The following is a 19,959-nucleotide window of genomic DNA, read 5'->3' as shown; positions in this document are numbered from 1 at the left end:
TGGGAGTCCCCACGGGATCCCATGGGAACACTGTGTTGTCCCCAAACACTGTGTTGTCCCCACTGCCCCCCACGAGCCCATGGGGCCACGGGCCCCCATTTCCCCTGGGGAGGGGCCGTGCTGTCGCCTGGGCCCTGACGGGACTCCTGTCTCCCCAGGCAGTGGGTGTCTGTGCTGTGCCCCAGGAGCCCACGGGGGACAGAGGACCCCTGCTGCCATGAGCGCTGGGGGTCCCCGCTGACCCCCAGGGCCCCCCGAGGCACCGGGGGTGTCTCGGCTGCCCCCGAACCGGGTTGGGCACGTGACCCTCGAGGCCCCGCCCCTTTGGTGACCCCACCCCTCCTGGCCCCGCCCCCATTTTCGCGGGGCGGGGCGTGCTTACGTGCCGGTGCGTGACGTACCGGCGTGGTGACGTCACGGCGCTGCGATGGCGCCCCGGCGCCCCCCGGAGCTGTACCGGGCGCCGTTCCCGCTCTACACCGTCCGCCTCCACCCGCGCCGGGCGCTCGCCATCACCGCCGGCGGCGGCGGCGCCGCCAAGACCGGCATCCGCAATGGCGTGGTACGGGGGCGGGCGGGGGCTCGGGGGGGCAGGTCTGAGCGTGGGGCCGGGGGTCCGGGGGGGCCAGGCTGCAGCGCGGGGGGTGGAGGTTTGAGCGCCGGGGGGGTCTGAGGGTCGAGGGACCCGGGTGTGGGGGGGCCAGGTCCGAGCGAGCGGGGGCTGCGGGATTTGGGTGGCCCGGCTCACGGGGAGGCCCAGAGGGAACCCCCCCAGAGCCCGGCGGGGCCGCGGCTGAGCCCCCCCCGCCCCGCAGCACTTCCTGCAGCTGGAGCAGATCGGGGGGCAGCTCAGCGCCTCGCTGCTGCACTGCCACGACACCGAGACCCGCGCCACCATGACCATGGCGCTGGCCGGGGACGTGATCGCCGCCGGGCAGGACAACAGCTGCCACATCCTGCGCTTCACCCTGCAGGAGCCCGAGGGCCCGGGCACCGCCGGGCGCGACGGTGAGAGCCGAGTCACCGGGGGCGGCGTGGGGCACCTGCCCTGGGGCGAGGGCGATGTGGGGACGGGCACTGCCCTGGACTGCCCCCTCATGCCTGCCCTGGGTGCCGTGTGGAGGGCTGGGTAATGTTTTGGAGATGAGGTGTTCTGTGGACACCCCCATGCCCGCCCTGGATCCCCCTCTCCCTGCTTACCTTGGGTGCAGTGGGGCGGGATATGGGGAGCTGGGGGTCTGTGGGGTGGCTTGGGGATGGGGCACTGCCCTGGACCCCTGCATGTCTGTCCTGGACCTGCCTCCCTGTGCTTGCCCTGGGTGCCATGGGGAGCTCTGGGGATGGGACACTGCCCTGGAACCCCACTGTGCCTTCCCTGGACCCCTCCCTGGACCCATCCCAGGTGCTGTGGGCAGGGTGTGGGGGGCTGGGAAGTGTTTTGGGGATGGGCAGTGCCCCGGAACCCCCCTGGATCCCTCCCTGTGCCCACCCTGGGTGTTGTGGGGCCTTTGGGTACGGGAGCTGCCCTGGGTGCCGTGGGACGGTGCGTGGGGTGCTGTGGGGACGGGCACTGCCCCCCGTGCCCGCCCTGCCAGCCCCGTGTCCCGGTTGCAGGCGGGGGGGACAAGGGCGTGCGGCGGCGGCGCGGCCCCGGCGGGGGGGCCCCGGGGGACACGCAGGGCCGGCCCCGCGAGGTGAGGGTGGAGAGCCTGCACCGCGTGCGCACCGACACCAGCGCCGACGCCCTGCAGAAGGCCGTGCGCTTCAGCAGCGACGGCGCCCTGCTGGCCACCGGCGGGGCCGACGGCTTCCTGCGCCTCTGGGAGGTGGGCACGGGGCGAGCTGTGGTGGGCAGGGGGGCCGGGGGGCACAGGACAGTGGAGTTGGGCGCAGGGGAGCAGAGGGGCACGGGGAGCCAGGGCAGGCGCAGAAAGCTGGGGGGACACGGGGGAGCCAAGGGGGGCACAGGCAAAGGGAGGTGGGTGCAGGGGGCTGGCACAGGGAAGCAGAGGCCAGCACTGCCGTGCTGGTGGCAGCAGTGTCGGGCAGGGATGGCTGGATCAGCATCAGTTCCCTAACTGATTCCCCCCACACCTGCCTGGGGCTGCAGCGGGGCCCGGCCCCTGCCCAGCGCCCTCACCAGCTCTGCCCCCGCAGTTCCCCAGCATGAAGAAGATGCTGGAGTTCAAGGCCCACGATGGGGAGATCGAGGACATTGCACTCGGCCCTGACAACAAGGTGAGTGTCAGGCAGCCCTGCGGCCCCTCGGCCCTGCAGAAGAGCAGCGTCTGACCCCTGTGCTGTGTGTGGCAGGTGGTGACGGCAGGGAGGGACTTCCAGTGCTGCGTGTGGCAGCAGGACCAGCTGGTGACGGGGCTGCGCTGGCACGAGAACCTGCCCGGCATCCCCGACAAGGCCTATCGCTACCAGGCCTGCCGGTGAGGGCTGGGGATGGGGCAGGGAGCTGCGAACAGATCACTGGGGATGGGGATGGGGGCTGGGAACAGACCACTGGGGATGGGAATGGGGCAGGGGGCTGGGAACAGACCACTGGGGATGGGAACAGACCACTGGGGATGGGGATGGGGCAGGGAGCTGGGAACAGATCACTGGGGCTGGGGATGGGGCAGGGGGCTGGGAACACACCACTGGGGATGGGGATGGGGGCTGGGAACAGACCACTGGGGATGGGGATGGAGCAGGGAGCTGGGAACAGATCACTGGGGCTGGGGCAGGGAGCTGGGAACACACCACTGGGGATGGGGATGGGGCAGGGGGCTGGGAACACACCACTGGGGATGGGGATGGGGCAGGGGGCTGGGAACAGACCACTGGGGATGGGGCAGGGAGCTGGGAACAGACCACTGGGGATGGGGATGGGGCAGGGAGCTGGGAACAGACCACTGGGACTGGGGATGGGGGCTGGGAACAGACCACTGGGGATGGGGCAGGGGGCTGGAAACAAATCACTGGGGCTGGGGATGGAGCAGGGGGCTGGGAACAGACCACTGGGGCTGGGAACAGACCACTGGGGCTGGGGCAGGGAGCTGGGAACACACCACTGGGGATGGGGATGGGGCAGGGGGCTGGGAACACACCACTGGGGATGGGGATGGGGCAGGGGGCTGGGAACAGACCACTGGGGCTGGGGATGGAGCAGGGAGCTGGGAACAGACCACTGGGGCTGGGGATGGAGCAGGGAGCTGGAAATGGGCCACCAGTGCTGGGGATGGGCTACCCTCAGCTGCTGCCTTGTACTGAGCCCTGTCCCGGTTGGGTCTGCAGGGAGGGGTTCCCTGGGCTCTGCTGCTCTACTGGGGAGGGGGCTGGATGCCAGGAGAGCCACAGCCTGTGCCCCCCGTGCCCCCTGAGCCCCGTGCCCCCCGTGCCCCACGCCCACTGTCCCCTGGCAGGTTCGGGGCGGTGGAGGACAGTGCTGGGGCGCTGCGGCTCTACACGGTGCAGGTGCCCCACAAGCGGGAGCGCCGCCCCCCGCCCTGCTACCTGACCAAGTGGGACGGGAAGAACTTCCTGCCGCTGCTGACACGGCCCTGCGGCTCCGAGGTCATCTCCTGCCTCTCCATCAGGTACCCCGGGGCCTGGGGGAGCAGGGGGGCTGTGGCAGCCCCAGCTCACTGCCCTCTCCCCGCAGTGATTCGGGCACTTTCCTGGGGCTGGGCACGGTGACGGGCTCCGTGGCCATCCACATCGCCTTCTCGCTGCAGGTGAGCTGGGGCAGGGGGTGGGGCAGCTCCAGTGCCCCCCAGCTGGCCTCTCACCCCCCTGTGCCCCCAGAGGCTGTACTACGTGAAGGAGGCCCACGGCATCGTGGTGACCGACGTGGCCTTTGTCCCCGAGAGCCAGCCCGGGCGGGAGCTGCTGGGGGGCCACGAGGCCGCCCTGCTCAGCGTGGCCGTGGACAGTCGCTGCAAGCTGCACCTGCTGCCCACCCGGCGTACGTCCTGGGGCTGCTGGGGGGCTGCTGGGGGGCTGCCTGGGGGCTGGGGTGCCTCTGCCCCTCCCGCGGCATGGGGGGGCTGCAGCCCCCCTTCACCCGTCTCTGCCCCACAGGCTCCCTCCCCGTCTGGCTGCTGCTGCTGCTCTGTGCCGGGCTCATCGTGGCCACCATCCTGCTGCTGCAGCTTGCCTTCCCGGGCTTCCTGTAGCCCCCCAGCCCCTGGAGGGGACCCCTCGGCGCCAGGAGCAACCCCTCCCCACAGACTGTGAAACAGAAAAGGGACCAGCCCCGGCCCCACCCCCGCTGGTGTTCGGGGAGTGCAGGAGGGGCCGGGGAGCCGCCCGGGGCCCGGCCCACCGGGACTGTGCTGGCAGTGGTGCGGGGCCAGCCCTGGCACAGGGGGCCTGCCGGTCACGGGGGTCCCCTGCCCCAGAAGGAAGGTGTCCTGCTGGCCCCCTGCCCCACTGTGGCCATTAAACTGGAGCATGAAGGCAGTGCTGTGTCTGTGCCGGGGGAGTGGGGCCGGGCTGGGCGCGTTGCACTGTCACGGTCCGGGAGAGTGTGTGCCCTCGGGGGGCCTGGCTGTGCCCTCGGGGGGCTTCCTGGAGCCCCCCACGGCGAGCAGGTGCTGGCACTGGCTGACCCCGGCCCTCGGTGGTGCTGGTGTGGGGGTCCAGGGGTCAATGGTGGGGTGGCCCGGCTGTACCTGGGGCCCTGGGGGGGGGGTCTCACCCACCGGGACGGCCCCGCCCGTGCTGTGACCACGCCCGAATCTCGCCGCCCCGCCCGGCCCCGGTCCCGGTTGAGAAGCGCCGGATCCTGGTTGCCCCGGAGCTGCCCCGGGACGTCCCGCATGGTGCCGAACCCCCCCGGGAAGGGCAGGGCAGGGCCCGGGGCGGGCGGGGCCGCTCCTGGGCCCGGTGGCGGGGCCGGGACGTGGCGGCTACGTGGCCCCAGCGCGGGGCGGGCGGCACCGAGACGCGAGCGGGGCTGGGTGAGTGGGCACCGGGGACACCGGGGGCACCAGGCCGGGGGTGTTGGGGGGCGCGCACTGGGTGAGCAGCGCCAGCCGGTCCTGTGCGCCCTCCCGTCCGTGCCAGCGTGTCCCCGCCGCGCTGGGACCGGGGCGGCTCCCGGAGCCCCCGCCCCTCTCCTACGGCCGGCTTCCCACGGCCCCGGGACCCCGACCCCGCCACTCTCGTTCCACTGCAGCCCGAGGTGGCGGGATGAGGAACCCACCGGTGACACTGACCGTGCTGCTGCTGCTGGGGCCGGTGGTACGGGCCGCCCCCAGGGCGGGGGGGCACAGGTAGGGGGGTACAGGTATGAGGTACAGGGGTGGGGGGCACAGGTATGGAGGGTACGGGTGTGCGAGCACAGGTATGGACGGTACAGGTACGGGAGTACAGGTGTAGGGGCACAGGTATGGGGGTGTGGGTATGGGGGTACAGGTGTGGGGGCACAGGTATGGAGGTACAGGTATGGAGGGTATGGGGGTAAGGTGTGGGGCACAGGTATGGGGGTACAGGTGTGGGGGCACAGGTATGGAGGGTATGGAAGGTATGGGTGTGGGGGAACAGGTATGGAGGGTAGAGGTGTGGTGGGCACAGGTAGGGGGGTACAAGTGTGAGGTACAGGTGTGGCAGGCACAGATGGAGGGCAGAAGAATGGGGGGACATAGTTAAGGGCAGGCAGAGACGTGGGGGTTCATATGGGTGTGGGGCACAGGTGTGGGTGGGGTGCATGGGGGCCGATGGGCACCTGGGCATGAGGGGGGCACAGGAATATAGGGGGCGTGTGGCTGTGGGTGGGCACAGGGGTCCGGGGGTGCCCAGTGAGGGGTGGGACTAAGGGGGCTGTGGGGGCCATGGTTAGGGGGATGTCAGGCCAGCACGGGCAGCCCCTCCAGGGGCACAGGTAACCCCCCGTCTCCTGGCCAGGCCTGAGCCCCCCCTGGCCACGATCCTGGAAGCGAATCCCGACCCGCTGAGCCCGGAGTCACCGCTGCTGCCGTGAGTCCCTGCCCTGGAGAGCCCCGTGACACCGGGACCCCACCCCGGCTGGGGCTGTGCACTGAGGGGGGGACAGCAATGGGGGGGGGCCCGGGCAGTGCCCACCTGCTCATGGGCCAGGGTGGGCCATGGGGCATGGGCGGTGTTGCCCACCCTGTCCCTGCTCCCCCCAGGCTGCTGCGGGGCGCGGTGCGGAGCCTGGGGCTGCCGGAGCAGGATGTGGAGGCCATGCCACGGGAGCAGGGTGAGGCCATGTGGTGTGATGGGGGGCTGAGGGGCTGGTGGGGTCAGAGACCCCAGCCCCACGGTGCCTCTGTGCCCCACAGCCCTGCTCTACCTCGCCGTGCTCCATGACCATGACCGGAGTGGGCACCTGGATGGGCTGGAGCTGCTGCAGCTGCTGGGCACTGTGCTGGCACAGGCCGGGGGGTGGCCGGACCCCGACACGGTGGGTCCCACAGGGATGGTCCCTCGCACCCCACAGAGCCCCCAGGCCGGGCCCTCACCCCCATGCCCTGTCCCTGCAGGTGGCTGCTCTGGTGGACCGAGCCCTGGCGAGGCAGGACCGCAATGGGGATGGGCTGCTGGACCCCCACGAGCTGCTGTCACCTGACCGGGGCCGGGGACCCCTGGGGCAGTCCTCCCTGGAGCCACAAGCAGGGTCCGAGACTGTGCCTGAGGAGGGCACAGAGATGCTCAGGGGGCACCTGGGGGTGAGCAGCCCAGGGCAGGCAGCCCCTGAGGCTGGAGCCACCCAGGCTGGAGCCCCTGAGGTTGGAGGCATGGAGGGGGACGAAGCCCCCAAGGTGGAATCCCCCAGTGCTGAGGCTGTGGAGGCAGAAGAAGCCCCCGAGGCTGAAGCCCACAGTAGTGATGCGTCTGAGGAAGAGGAAGTCCCCGAGGCTGCAGCCCTTGAGGAGGAGGCAGCCCCAGCATGGAGGGACTCTGGGGAGGGGTAGATGGTGGGGGGCTGTGGGCAGGGCTGAGTGGGGCAACACCCTGGCTGCTTCCTGACCTGCTCGTGGCACAGAGTGGCAGGGGGGTCCCTGTGCCCCCACCCTGCATCCAGGCTGGAGGGCTGGGGCACTGTGGTCATGTGGTCTCCCCTGTAACGCATCAGATAGAGAAATAGAGGCTGCTGGTGGCCTTGGCCATGGTCAGTGCACCCCTGGGGCAGTGGGACCCCGGCCAGGGCAGGGGGGGCATAGCTGTTGTGGGGCACGTGGAGCTTTATTGGGGGAGGTGCTGCGTGCAGTGGATACGTGGTGCTCCTGGGTGGTGAGGGGGTCTCCAGGCACAGGCTCAGATGATGCCATCGAAGCCCTGGATCCCGCACTTCCTGCCTGCGATCCGGCAGCCGAAGGTGAGGGCATCCTGCAGGGTCCTCCCTGGGGACGGGGCCCAGGATGAGACGTGGCCGCGCTGTGTCTGCAGCGCAGCTGTGCCAGAGCTGTGCCAGGCTGAGCCGTGGCCACGCTGCGCCCGGGCCGTGTCCGTGCCCACCTTCTGCGAGCGCGAAGATGACGGCGGCATTGAAGGTGTCCCCGGCCCCCAGCGTGTCCACGAGGGTCTCTGGGGGGAAGGCGTCCGAGTGCACCAGCTCCCCGTTGGGCCCCATGGCGTCGGCCCCCTTCTCGGCCCAGGCGCAGATCAGCGTGGCCCTGGGGGGGTGTGGAGTGTGTGTGGGGCCCCCCATGCACTCCCCAGCCCTCCCGGCCCCCCATGCGCCCCCCATACCCCGACTGGATGCGCCCCCGCAGCCCCCGCAGCGCCTCAGGGGCCGAGCGGTACCCGAAGTGCTGGGCCAGGTCCTTGCTGATGAACACCTGCACGAGAGGGGCTGGGGCGGGGGGCAGCCCCCGGCTCCCCCAGCCAGGCAGGGATGGGCCTGCATCCCAGCGCTGCCCCCAGACCCCAGTCACACCCCCAGATCCCGATGACACCCCCAGACCCCAATCACACCCCCAGCTCCCTTACACACCCAAACTGACTCCCTTACACTCCCCAGCCCCCAATCGCACCCCCACACTCTGACCACACTCCCAGACTCCGACTGTGCTCCCCAGACCTTGGGTACCCCCCCAGACCCCACCCCTGCACCCCTCGAGCCCGGACCACGACCCCCAGCTCCCCCGGCCCCGCCCCCGGGTGCAGCCGCCCCTTGACCCCGCCCATGATCCGTAAGTCCCGCCCCCTTTTGTTGGCCCCGCCCCGCACCACTTGGCCCCGCCCCATCAGCGGCAGCAGCTCCTCCCGGGGCTTCTCCACCTCCACCGAGATCCGGACCCGCTGTCCCGGTGCCGCCGCCCGGTTGTGCCGCTCCACGCGCTCCAGCATCGCCTGCTGCTCCGCCGCGTTCCGGGCCTGCGGGCACGGGCACGGCTCCGCCACCGCCGGGGGTTCGCCGGCCCCGGGGGGCCCCCCCGTCCCGGGATGCTCCGCCCTCTTGGGATGTTCCCCAACCCGAAGGGTCCCCCCAGCCCCGGGCTCCCCCACAGTCCCAGGGAATCCCCCCTCTAGCCCCAAGGATCCCCAGAGCCCCGGGCTCACCTCGAAGTGGATCCACTTGTACTGGGAGAGGTCGACCCGCTCGAAGTCTCGGGCCGTCGCATCAGGCAGGTTCCTGCGGGACGGACGCCAGGTGGGGCAGGGGACCCCCAGGCTGGCACGCGGCCGGGGGCGAAGGGCAGTGCCAGGGGCTGTGCAGGGCCCCACGCTGCCGGGACAGAGGTCCCAGGGGTGACACTGCCCGGGTGAATCATTAATTGATGGCATCTGAGACCCTGAGCTCGACTCGAAGGGCAGCGCAGCGGTGGCCAGGCCGGGGCCGCGGTTCAGCGATGCCCAACAGCCCCCGACCCTTCGGCACGGCCGAGGGAGCACCGGCCCGGCACCGGGCAGGTGCCGTGGCGGTGCCGGGTGTCCCCATGGGGCCGTGGCCGCTGCCCCGCGCCCCAGAACGTGCGGCCATGTGGGGATGTCACCGATGCCGGTGGCGGCACAGGCGGTGAACGGGGGGCTGCGGGGACCACCGGCGGGACCACAGGGAGTCAGGCAGCGGGACCCGCGCCTGTGCGACCCCGAGCTGGCTCAGCCCGGCTGCCCGCAGGTGCCGGGCCCTTACGTGTCGTGCAGGACGATGGTTCGGGAGCCGCTGGAGGCGTTGACGATGCAGCAGGCACAGGGCACGTCCCCGCGGGTCTGCCAGGCAATGTGCGCCGTGTCCACCCCCCGGCTCTGGAAATCCGCCGTGATGAAGCTTCGGGGGACAGAGAGCGGGGTGAGGGGCCCGCACATCCCCGGGAGGAGCGGGACGGTGCGGGTGCCTCGGCGGGCGCCGGTGGTGACGGCGGGGGCAGGCGGGCAGCGGGGGGACCGCGGCCACGGCACCGCGCCGAGGGTCGGGGCTGCCGGTGGAGTAACACGGAGAGGCCGGTGGAGTGTCAGGGCGGGTCGGCCCCGTGCCCAGTGCTGGGGGGGTCCCCGCACCCCACTTACTCGGCGGCGGGGCCGGGGGCCAGCGAGCCCATGAAGGCGCAGGGGGCTCCCAGCAGCGCCAGCACCGTGCAGGAGTTGGAGGCGTTCCCGCCCCGCTGCCACCGCTGCGACACGCACCTGCGGGGGACAGGAGCTGCGGTGGGCGCGGGGCCGGCTCGGGAGGCACCGGCGGAGCCGCCCCCGTTGGCGGTACCTGGTGTCGGAGTCCTCGGCCGGGAAAGTCTCCACCACGCTGATGATGTCCAGGCACACCAGCCCCACGCACAGGATCCGCCGCTCGCCCGCTCGCGCCGCCATCCCGGACCGCTGCGTGCGGGACTGGGAACGGGAGCGGGATCGGGGCGAGCACCGGGCACGGTCCCGGGACCGCCGGCCTGGACACGCCCCGGACACGCCCCCACCCCCCCGCGCCGCCAATCAGCGCCCGCCGCCGCGCCGGGCCCTCGATGGGCGGGGCGAGAAGTGGGCGTGGTCGTGTAGGTCACGCCCCCAGCGCGCCCCGCCCCCGCCCCGCGTGCACATAACGGGCGGGAAGGGACAGACAGCCCCATACACCCCCACGCACCCACCCACCCACCCCACACACACCGACCCACCCCACACACCCCCACCCACCCCACACACCCCCATACACCCCCCCAACACCCACCCACCCCACCCCACACACACCCACACACCCCCATCACCCACCCCACACACCCCCACCCACCCCACCCACACCCATACACCCCCCACACACCCACCCACCCACCCCACACACCCCCATACACCCACCCCACACACACCCACCCACCCCACACACCCCCACCCACCCCACACACCCCCATACACCCCCCCAACACCCACCCACCCACCCCACACACACCCACACACCCCCATACACCCCCCCCACACCCACCCACCCCACCCCACACACCCCCACCCACCCCACACACACCCACACACCCTCATACACCCCCCCACATCCACCCACACCCACCCACCCACCCCACACACGCCCACACACCCCCATACACCCACCCCACACCCACCCACCCACCCCACACACCCCCATACACCCACCCCACACACACCCACCCACCCCCATACACCCACCCCACACCCACCCACCCACCCCACACACCCCCACCACACCCACCCACCCACTCCACACACCCCCATACACCCCCCCCACACACACACCCACCCCACACACCCCCATACACCCACCCCACACACACCCACCCACCCCACCCACCCCACCCACCCCACACACCCACACCCACACACCCCACACACCCCCACCCCCCTCACCCCACACGGCCAAACATCCCCAGCAGTGTGCCCTTTGGACACACGGACACACGGACAGGCACACAGACACCCCGGTGAGGGACTGGGACCTGCCGACCCTTTGCGCAACAAAGGGCCCGGGACCTGTGGCCCGGCCAGCTGAGGGACACCTGGGGACAGCGGGAGCTGAGCGTTCCAGGCTGTGGGCACAGCCAGGTGAGGCACCCTCGGAGACAGCAGGAGCCGAACAGTCCAGGCTTTCCCGTGCTCAGACTGCGAGGGGACAAATGCTCAGGGTTCCTTTGTTCGGGTCCCTCCTTGGAGGCACCAACCCGAGCTGGTTTGGTTTTTTTTTACTTAGTTATTGCATCAAGATTAAATCATTTCAAGGACTGAGACGTCTGAGACTGCGATGGGAAAGCTGGGACTGAGCTGGTGAGGGGGACTGGTCTGACGGGGCAGTGTGAAGGGGCCCCGGTCCCAGCTCAGGTGTGGGGGGTGTGGCTGCTGGAGCAGCTCAGGGATACTTGGACAGGGAAGTTTCTTTAACAGTTTGGCGACCCAGGTGAGGCCCCAGACACCCGCTTTGGAGCCTCCCTGCTCCAAACCCCCACCTGCTGGCACCGGGTGAGCCCACCGGGATCTTTGGAGCAGGGAGGAGCCAAAGGGATCGTTAAAATTCCCTGAGCAGATCCAACGTCAATGGTCAGGGTTTGTTATCAAACTGCTCCGACTCCCTCAGCCTCTCTGTAGGTGCAGCAGTTTGTAGGTCGGGGGAGTCCCTGCAGGGGGTCGAGTGTGGGAGCGTGGCCTGAGCAGCGTGGGGGGAAATGGGGGGTCTGGGGGCTCGCCCAAGGCGTGCAGGGGGCTGGGATCCCGTGAGGGGAAATGGGGGTCTGGGGGCTCGCCCAAGGCGTGCAGGGGTGGGGATCCCGTGAGGGGAAAGGGGGGTTTGGGGGCTCGCCCAAGGCGTGCAGGGGGTGGGGATCCCTCGTAAGCCACGCAGGGAGTTGAAGTTAAGGGGGGGTTATGACTACTTTTAGCACGTCCAGCACAGCAAAGGGGATGCTCTTGGCCGAGGTTGTGCAATTGGGAACACTGGGGATGATCTGAGGCTTCACTGACCCTGGGAGAGAGAGAGAAAAGGCTGATGGGAGAGTTGAAGCATTTGAGAAGATTAAGAGGGAAACTGTTCAAAACCCCGGGCTCTGTGCGTGCTACAGACGGTGTTTAACGCCTGGTGACTCCCTCGAGGCACTTCGAGAGTTTCTTTGGCAGCCAAGAGCGGGTTGGTGCCCGGACACAACACCCGGGGAAGGAGCTGGTCACTTGAGGTCGCTGTGGGATCTCCTCAAACAGAGGGATCCAGGGGCGTCCGCATCCAGAGGCGCCTCAGCTCCGGCCCGCGCTGTCGGTACCTCTTTGGAGGGGTTGTTGGGGTGTGAGGCTGAAATCCCACACCGGGAGCGGGTTCTCCAGACCCGCGGGTTTGGGGTGTGTGAGATCCCTGTGCTTGTAGCGGCGGCAGCTCCGTGTGTGCTTCTAAAAAAACATTTCCAAAAGCACATTTTCCTACGTGTACGTTTCTATTGGGTAAGTGGATGGTGAAGAATGCAAAGGAATGGGTAGAACTGTTGTGATTGTTCTCAAGGAATTGCTGTGTTCTGTCTGTAACTGGAGGCTTCCCCTGGGCCTGGTTTGCTACTTGGACACAGCAGGAGGAGACTGTTTGAATTGTCATGTTAATGTTATTTATATTAAGTAACATTGTGTATAAATATTTATATTAAACACTTTCACTTCCTTCCAGGAGGACGATCTGCAGAGTCGTGCCCGAGCAGGAGAGGGGTTGTGGTGCCCAATGGTTTGTAAGGCCCCTCTGGGGAGAAGGGAAGGAAAAGGCTTCTGCTACTTTAAAAAAAAAAAAGTAAATGAGAAAATGGTTTTAAAGCTCTGTTGTGATTTTACGGAGGTTGAAGGTTCAGGCCCTCGGATCTGCAGAGGATTTTGGCACTTAATGCCCTGCACTTCAGGTATAAAATTCCTGGGCCAATCAACTAAACCTCTGGCTGAGGCAAACAAGGACTATCAGTTAGGTGAGGAAAAGGAGAAGAGGCTGCAGGCAGAGGGGCTGCTCAGTTTGGTTGGGTTGGAAAGGTTCAGGCAGAGCTTTGGGATGCACATGAGAGAGAGAGAAAATCTTATGGGAAAAACTGCAGGATGGAGAACCTGTAACATCTTCAGGAACAGTCCTGTAACTCAGAATGTTCTGTCCAGTGCAGGAGTTGAGTGAATGGGTCTTTTGTTCTGATAAAGAGCGAGACAGTAACGTTTGCACTGACATCTGATGAGGAGGGAGTGACATTACGACCCTTCATTAGAACTGATGGTTGTCGGGGTCACTAAACTGCCACTAACCCAGAGCCAGCTGCCAAATCTCAGCCTCAGCCACCCAAAGATCAAAGTTTGCCAGTAAATCAGGCCAGCCTGAAATCCAGCAAGGGGAATCCTCTCGATGCACCCCACACATTTGGACTCCAGTTGGTCCTGGCCAGCAATTAATAACATTTCCAGTAGGTCCTGGAGTGTAACGTTCAGTATTAATGCAGCGTGGGAGGCTGAGGAGCCCCGTGTGACCCGGGCAGCAAAGAGTTAAAACCACTGGAGTAAACAGAGCAAGTGTTATCTGCCTAAAATCACTGGAGTAAACAGAGCAAGTGCTATCTGCCAGGCTGCTGAGGGTTTATGGCTCCTGGGCGAGAATTGAAGTCTGCTGATCTCAACCCTAAAGGAAACCCCGAGACTGCAGTGTGCTGCAATCCCTGGCTGGGGACTGCTGGGGCATCTCAGAGCTGGGTTTCTGCTGCAGCAGGGAATGGAATTTCCGAAGCTGTGGCTGATTTGGCTCCTCTGAGAGCTGCAGAACCCAACACCACAACCCAACAGCCCCCCAGGTGCTTGGGCAGTGGCGGGGGTCTCACAGCCCCCCTCTGATTCTCCTGTCTGGGCAGTTCATTACAGGCAGTTAAAGGCCAGTGCTGTGCCTTTAACTGCTGCTGTGAGAAATCCTGTGGAAATGGGAACTCAAACTCAGGGTGTCCCGCTCGTGGATGGCAACCCCAGATGAGAAAGATGTGTCTTGTTTGATTCCCTGCTGGAAACAGGACAGGGCTCGACTGGTGCTCGCCTGGAAGGGAGGGCAGGACACCTTTGTCAGAGCCCACAGGGGACAAACACTCACCCACAGCACGGGCTGCACTTGGGGAACTCTGCCTCAGGCCCTTTTGACTTTTGGGTTTCTTTCCTGGTACCAAACCAGCATCGATGGATTGTCCCTTCTTTTTAATAATTGGCCTGCAGCAGGCAAAACTTTCACTTCTTGTTTAACAGGAACCTTCTAACAGATGATGTCGAGCTGTGTGGAACTGATGAAACCTGTATTATCAGTTTATTAATTTTTGTGCCTTTTTTGTGTTTTTAATATCACCTTGTTGAGGACCAAATATTAGTTGGATTTTATAAGACAGACCACTTTATGTATTCTTAGTTTGATTTTTGCTGGGTTTATTTTGTCTTTTTGCTGGGGAAAAAAAAAAAAAGGAAGAATGGTGTGGGTAAAGCTTTTGCTTTTGTCTTATGGAGGCATAACTTTGTCTCAAGGAATCGGGAATCAGGGAATTCAGCTAAATTTAGCCTGGGAGTGGACACAAGGATTTATACGTGTTTGAGATCGTACAAATATGTGTTAACCTTCCATGTTCTGCCTTGGGAGGCTTTATATCTGTCATGATGTGGCTGAATTTTTAAACAAAAAGGAAATGTTGCACGGGGAATGGGTGAGTCCCCCTTCCCAGCCCAGGGATGAATCGAATTCCAAAACCTGACTGAGAGGGCTCCCTGTCAGTCTTTCCCTTTTGATCCCATTTCTCACCCACTGAGACAATTGGATCATTAAGAAGCACCACATGTGCTAAAGGTTAATTTTTCACGGTGTACAGAGTTACCCACTGAGCTCCCAGGGATGGGAGCATTGCCTATAAAATTATTCCAACTCTATGTGGACGTAGCCACGAGAGAACTTTGTTTTAGAGCCTTTGAGGGACGTGAACACACCCCTCAACAAACCCATTTGCAGAGGTGTGAATGGACCTTTGTACAGCCTTGTCCCACAGGATTAATGATGGCAAGTCAGACATATTTATATAAAAATAAATCATTTATCGTGATAAATTATTAGACAAAAAGATCTTAAACAGAATTATTTACTACACAGTATAGAAGCTAAAACTGCTCATACAGTATAGTGTAATATATCAAAGTGATTATATTAAATAATATAAAAATATATTAAATATATTAATATAATATTAATGTTATATTAATATTATATTAATATTATATTAAATTGTATAATTATTATGTTATATTATTTAATGTAATATTGATATTATATTAAAGCTAGCAAAAAGAAAACAATTATTGCATAGAGATTGATGTTACTCACCCAGACCAATATAATTGGACAAATCTCTTTGGCTCAGCCTTGAGGGTGTTAGCTGTCTTATAATCATACAATTATTCCAAAATCAGTTAGAATTTAGTTAGCAACATTAAACAGAGCATAATATAGAATTAGCTACAGGCACTGCAGGTTGTCCTCAGAGGCTCCCATGTCACCCTTTGGGGCTGATCCAAGGGGCAGGGGCCCAAGGGAGCTGGTTAAACAGGATGACCCATTGTCCATGTGGGTTATTTGTCTGATACAACACAGAGGGGAACCTTTTATCCCGCTGGGTTCGTGTGGCCTGAGGGAGCCCTTCACCAAACCCTTCCCAGCTCCACGACCCCGTTTGCTTGGGAGTTACAAGGTGCATGGAAAACCTGTTTGCTGCTCCCCTTCTTGGACCAGCCTTGTGCCATCACACTGCTGAACTGTGATCCCTTGTCACTTCGTGCAGTCTGGGACAGGGAGACTGGAAAACCAGTTCCTGAGTCCCGAAACAGCAGCTTTGGCATCAGCCCAGTGGCAGTGACAGCCCAGAGCCCACCCCACCCTGTCAGTGTGTCCCCACAGCCCCTGGATGGCCCCAGAGGGACAATATAACCAGAGTGTCGTTATGTTTGATCTGCCAAGGTAGTGCCAAGCCTGGCTGATTTTACCCGAGCCTTAATTGGCACTGGGGACGTTGTGGGGGGGTGCCTTTGCACATCTTTCTGGTCAGTAGCCAGCCTCCAATTTGTGCTGCAAAAAATAAAGCTTCCTGTCCAGTCTGCCCTAATTCACAGTGTGGCCACTCCCCCAGTTGGTGCCAGTGCTCAGGATTTTCCAGTTAATCAATTTTTAGTGTTTGTCATCTGATCCACCTGGTTGTTCCAATCAGTCTGTGGGGCTTTATCCTGGGCATGAGCTTTGACCCGTCTGTGGATTGGTGGGGACTGAGCCTGTAACAACAACCATACCCAAAATTCCTTCTGCTAAGCCTCCTTTCCATTCCCTGGCCAACCCAGTGCTTCCCACCGACACAACCACTGTGTGGCACCAGCCCAGGCTGCACAGGAACCAACATGGATTGTCTTTGTCTTCTCTTTTACTGCCAGCAGTGCAGCTTCCCATTTCCCCACCTGTGCACTTCCCATTCCTTCTTCTGCTGCTTCCCTTCCTGTCTGAGTGTTGGGCAACTGCTCTGTGCTTCCACTTGCCACTGCTGTGCTTGGCTGAGGCATCAGTAAAGCACCTTTAACTCCACAGTCTGATGTAAGTGCAGGAGCACCAGGCAGAGGACTCTGGGGCAGAGCCAGCGTGTCTGGGGCTACAGCTCTTTGTGATTTGGAAGGGTTTCTCAGCCCCTCAGTGGTATCCATTTGATCCCTGGCTCCTGAGGCACAGGCACACCATTTGTGTGCTGCTGGTCTCTGTGCAATCCCCTCTGGGGCAGCACTGCCCTTCCTAACCCTGGCTAACGGGTTAAAGGGGCCTTGGATTTGCACAGATTGGTGCAGGGGAATTTTTTCTCCTTATTGAAGAGCTTGGGTCAGAGATAATAATCTCCTTTCCCAGTCAGTTCATCTTTTTTCAGTGTCTTTTAATGCTGTGGAGCTGAACCTTAATGGTTGTTTGGGTCCACTTGGGCCGTTCTGGAACATATTACAGTAAGTATCATGTTCAGCAAAACCCCATTCAACTCTTACAGGATCACTGGGGTGAACTGGCCCAAGTGACTGATATATTTTTAGCTCTTCTATCAGTGTTTGCAAAGCCTGTCTGTGTCTATCAGGGCACTCCCAGGTCTGTTTTTAACTCATTAATGCATACAAGGGTCTTGCTACTATAGAAAATCCAGGAAAATTATTTCTCCAGCATCCTAAAGCATCCACAGAGGATCTTTTGAAGTTCCTTTTTAGTGGCAGGAGTGGGTATAGCATCTAATCTTGTAATGGTTTCATCTGGGACTGCAGCCTGACCTGCAACCCAGCAGGTTCCCAGGAATTTCACCTCTTCAGAGTCCTTGGCATTTGGCAGAGGGCACTTCTACCCCCTCCTCATTTAATTTATGCCATATATCCGGTGCTGTTTTTCTTGCTGCACTTTCCCCCTCACCCCCTATCAATGCATTATCAATATGTCTTTACATCTGGAACTATCCTTTCTTTGGCTGCAGGAGGAACAGGATACTGTTTGATACTGGTCACAGCAGAAGCAGGTCAAACTGCAGACATTTTAAATACATTAATTTTCCTATTTTTTTTTCCCAGAAAATTTACTATTTGGGGTGTTTGGTGGGCCCAAATGACCAAACATTCTCATTGGGCAATTGCCAAACTTTTCCTTTAAGGACATCATATCCTAAAATGTTTTCTTCGTGATCTGGAGTTGCAAAGGTGTGTCAGGTCATTCATTTTCCCCCAAATAACCTTGAGCAGACTCTGGCAGTATAACAGACAACACTCTGTCCCTTGAATCCCGTCAGACAGACCCTTTTTCTCTTAAAACTCCAGTTTAATTTTTAGCACCTGTGGGGGTGATCAGAGATATTTGGGCTCCCGCATCAATCAGAAAATTCGGAGGTTGCTGTTCAGGTCCCACTGGTGAGCAGATATGGGGCCCATCCTTATGGGACCATTGATAGCTCTGGGTGAGGGGGCCCAAAGTTCACCCAGCACTTGGTGGGTTTTCCCTTTTGTGTCTCTGTTTTCTCAAAGGGGTTGTGAGGTGTGTTTTCCCTGAGGAGGCTCTTTGTTATTCTTGCTTCCCTCTTGCTGTGCTTTGACTGAGTTTGCTGTCACTGCACTGGGGTCCCCTGAGAGCTGCACTGGGACCACCCGAGGTCACCGTGTCCTCCACGCTCCTTTTGCTGTTCCCGTGAGTGAGAAGGGGCTTTGGGTCTTTCTTTTCTCTTGGGTGGGCTATGTTTAAATTCAGAAGGTCTCCCCGTTGCAGTTTCTGGGCTCCTCTCAACAGCCCATTTGCTCTCCAGGATGGTTTTCCCAGCCCATTTCCCTTGGTTCACCTCATCATGGAAGAGTTCTGCCCCGTGGGGATGGGTCACCTCAGGGCCTGTGGGTCCTGTGCAGGTTCATTATGCATCACATCTCTGCTGATTCCATCTCCTCACCCACTGAGTGTGTTTTTAACATTGCTGGGTCTCCTCTCAGGAGAGATCTCAGCACATCAGGGTCCAGCTCTGCGAGGTTGGGGTGTCTGTGCCTGGAGGCAAAGCTGCCCTGGGCCCGTGGGGGAGATTTCCTGAGGTGACCCTGTGGGTGTGGAGCTGCTTCTCCTCTTCCCAGAACATTTGTTCCTCCTGCCCAACACGCAGCCCTGCTGGTTATGGAATGGGGTGGGTTGGCAGGCTCAGGTCCCAGATTTAATGGGACTCCTGGCCCCCGGAGTGCAGCACTCTCAGTTCCCTACAGCAATATTCCAATATTCTGGCTCCCCCAAAGGTTCACACTCCACAAATACTCAGTCTCTGACTCACCTGGGTTTCATCCATATTTTTCCTGTGGGTTTGCCAGTTGCAGGGGGTCCCAGGGAGTGGTTCTGACCCTGTTCTTCCTCTGACCTCCCTGAGGTCCTTCAGACACTTTGGTCTTAATTGTGGGTCTCATTTTTCATTCTGGAACCTCTTCCTCTGCAGGAGGTGGGGGCTCAATCGTTTCACCAGAGTCCCATTCTCACTCATCAGCATTTTCATCAGGGCTTTCCCAAATATCACCATCCCAGTTCCCAGGTGATACTATTGATATTCCTATTTTACTAACATCCAGAGGATTGGGGGCTTTTAACAATGTCCATTCTAATTTTTCTTCCAAGGTTTTTTCTTTTCATTGAACTCTTTTAACTGTTGTTTTAATCAGCCATTTTGATACTGTAAAGACAGTTCTACACGTTTTCTTTCTTTTATTTCATCTCTCAGATCATTAGTTTCTTTTATCATTTGTTCTCTCCATTGCCACAGAGCCTTTAAGCACAATCCCAGTGCGTGACTGATGACACCTTTTCCCTTTTTATCTTTCTGTGATCTTTGGGTTTTGTCTAATTTCTCTTGTATCCCTTCCCACTCACACCAGTTGCCCACTGGCCCACGACCATCAGTGTTAATGTGTGTCCTGGGCCTCTGGAAATATCCTGTCAGGCCTTTTGGCTGTTTCTCAGCACTGGGGTGGGATGGGGAGTCCCTAAACCCTGCAGCCAGGGAGGACACAGAAAGACTGAGCCCTTCCCAGGTTTCAATTCCCTCCTCTCCAAGAACTACTGTCATGGCTCTGGATCTCCACCTCCTGCCCACAGCGGGAATGCCACCTCAGAGAAACAATTTCCCTGAGAACCTGCTCTCCTCTGCTCTGCAGCCAGGCTGGGAGAGCTGGGGGTGTTCTCCTGGAGAAGGATCCAGAGAGAAGTGAGAGCCCCTTCTAGAGCCTAAAGGGGCTCCGGGAGAGCTGGTGAGGGACTGGGGACAAGGGATGGAGGGACAGGACAAGGGGGAATGGCTTCCCACTGGGGAAGGGGAGATTTGGGTGGGGTACTGGGGAGAAATTCCTCCCTGTGAGGGTGGGGAGGGGCTGGAATGGATTTTCCAGAGAAGCTGTGGCTGCCCCTGGATCCCTGGAAGTGTCCAAGGCCAGGTTGGATGGGGCTTGGAGCAACCTGAGCAACCCCCTGCCCATGGCAGGGGATGGGATGAGATGAGCTTTCTGGGATAGATGATGTTTTTTCAC

General features: G+C 61.5%; 2 protein-coding genes and 1 long non-coding RNA gene across 6 annotated transcripts in view; 2 read left to right on the top strand and 1 right to left on the bottom strand.

Moving 5' to 3' along the window:
* Positions 1-390: 390 nt before the first annotated feature.
* Positions 391-19,959, top strand: part of PREB (prolactin regulatory element binding) — a 345,777-nt gene continuing 326,208 nt past the window's right edge. Inside the window, exons 1-13 of one of the 4 annotated variants that reach the window (XM_064651194.1) lie at positions 391-562; positions 816-1,008; positions 1,615-1,826; positions 2,158-2,238; positions 2,314-2,438; positions 3,414-3,587; positions 3,653-3,725; positions 3,796-3,971; positions 5,211-5,267; positions 5,899-5,970; positions 6,144-6,214; positions 6,297-6,418; positions 6,498-7,122. In XM_064651194.1, the coding sequence (XP_064507264.1) occupies positions 428-562; positions 816-1,008; positions 1,615-1,826; positions 2,158-2,238; positions 2,314-2,438; positions 3,414-3,587; positions 3,653-3,725; positions 3,796-3,971; positions 5,211-5,267; positions 5,899-5,970; positions 6,144-6,214; positions 6,297-6,418; positions 6,498-6,929 (1,923 nt within the window). In that variant the 5' untranslated portion in view covers positions 391-427 and the 3' untranslated portion in view covers positions 6,930-7,122. Of the gene's footprint in view, positions 563-815; positions 1,009-1,614; positions 1,827-2,157; positions 2,239-2,313; positions 2,439-3,413; positions 3,588-3,652; positions 3,726-3,795; positions 3,972-4,071; positions 4,453-5,210; positions 5,268-5,898; positions 5,971-6,143; positions 6,215-6,296; positions 6,419-6,497; positions 7,123-19,959 lie in introns of those variants that run through there. The other 3 variants (XR_010429636.1, XM_064651195.1, XM_064651196.1) reach the window with 3 other exon arrangements.
* Positions 7,100-9,859, bottom strand: KHK (ketohexokinase). Its single transcript, XM_064651233.1, has 8 exons — positions 9,662-9,859; positions 9,469-9,585; positions 9,095-9,229; positions 8,521-8,593; positions 8,188-8,334; positions 7,708-7,796; positions 7,474-7,631; positions 7,100-7,358 (listed from the first exon to the last, which is right to left on the bottom strand). The coding sequence occupies exons 1-8, from the start codon at positions 9,763-9,765 to the stop codon at positions 7,273-7,275; spliced, it is 909 nt and encodes a 302-aa protein (XP_064507303.1). The 5' UTR covers positions 9,766-9,859; the 3' UTR covers positions 7,100-7,272.
* Positions 10,673-12,690, top strand: LOC135412258 (uncharacterized). The gene is made up of 3 exons (XR_010429545.1): positions 10,673-10,956; positions 11,102-11,175; positions 12,551-12,690. It is a non-coding gene; the product is annotated as an uncharacterized LOC135412258 (long non-coding RNA).

This window comes from Pseudopipra pipra, chromosome 3, assembly GCF_036250125.1.
Source record: "Pseudopipra pipra isolate bDixPip1 chromosome 3, bDixPip1.hap1, whole genome shotgun sequence".
In the NCBI taxonomy this organism is placed as follows: domain Eukaryota; kingdom Metazoa; phylum Chordata; class Aves; order Passeriformes; family Pipridae; genus Pseudopipra; species Pseudopipra pipra.
This window is presented reverse-complemented; position numbering and strand designations above follow the sequence as displayed.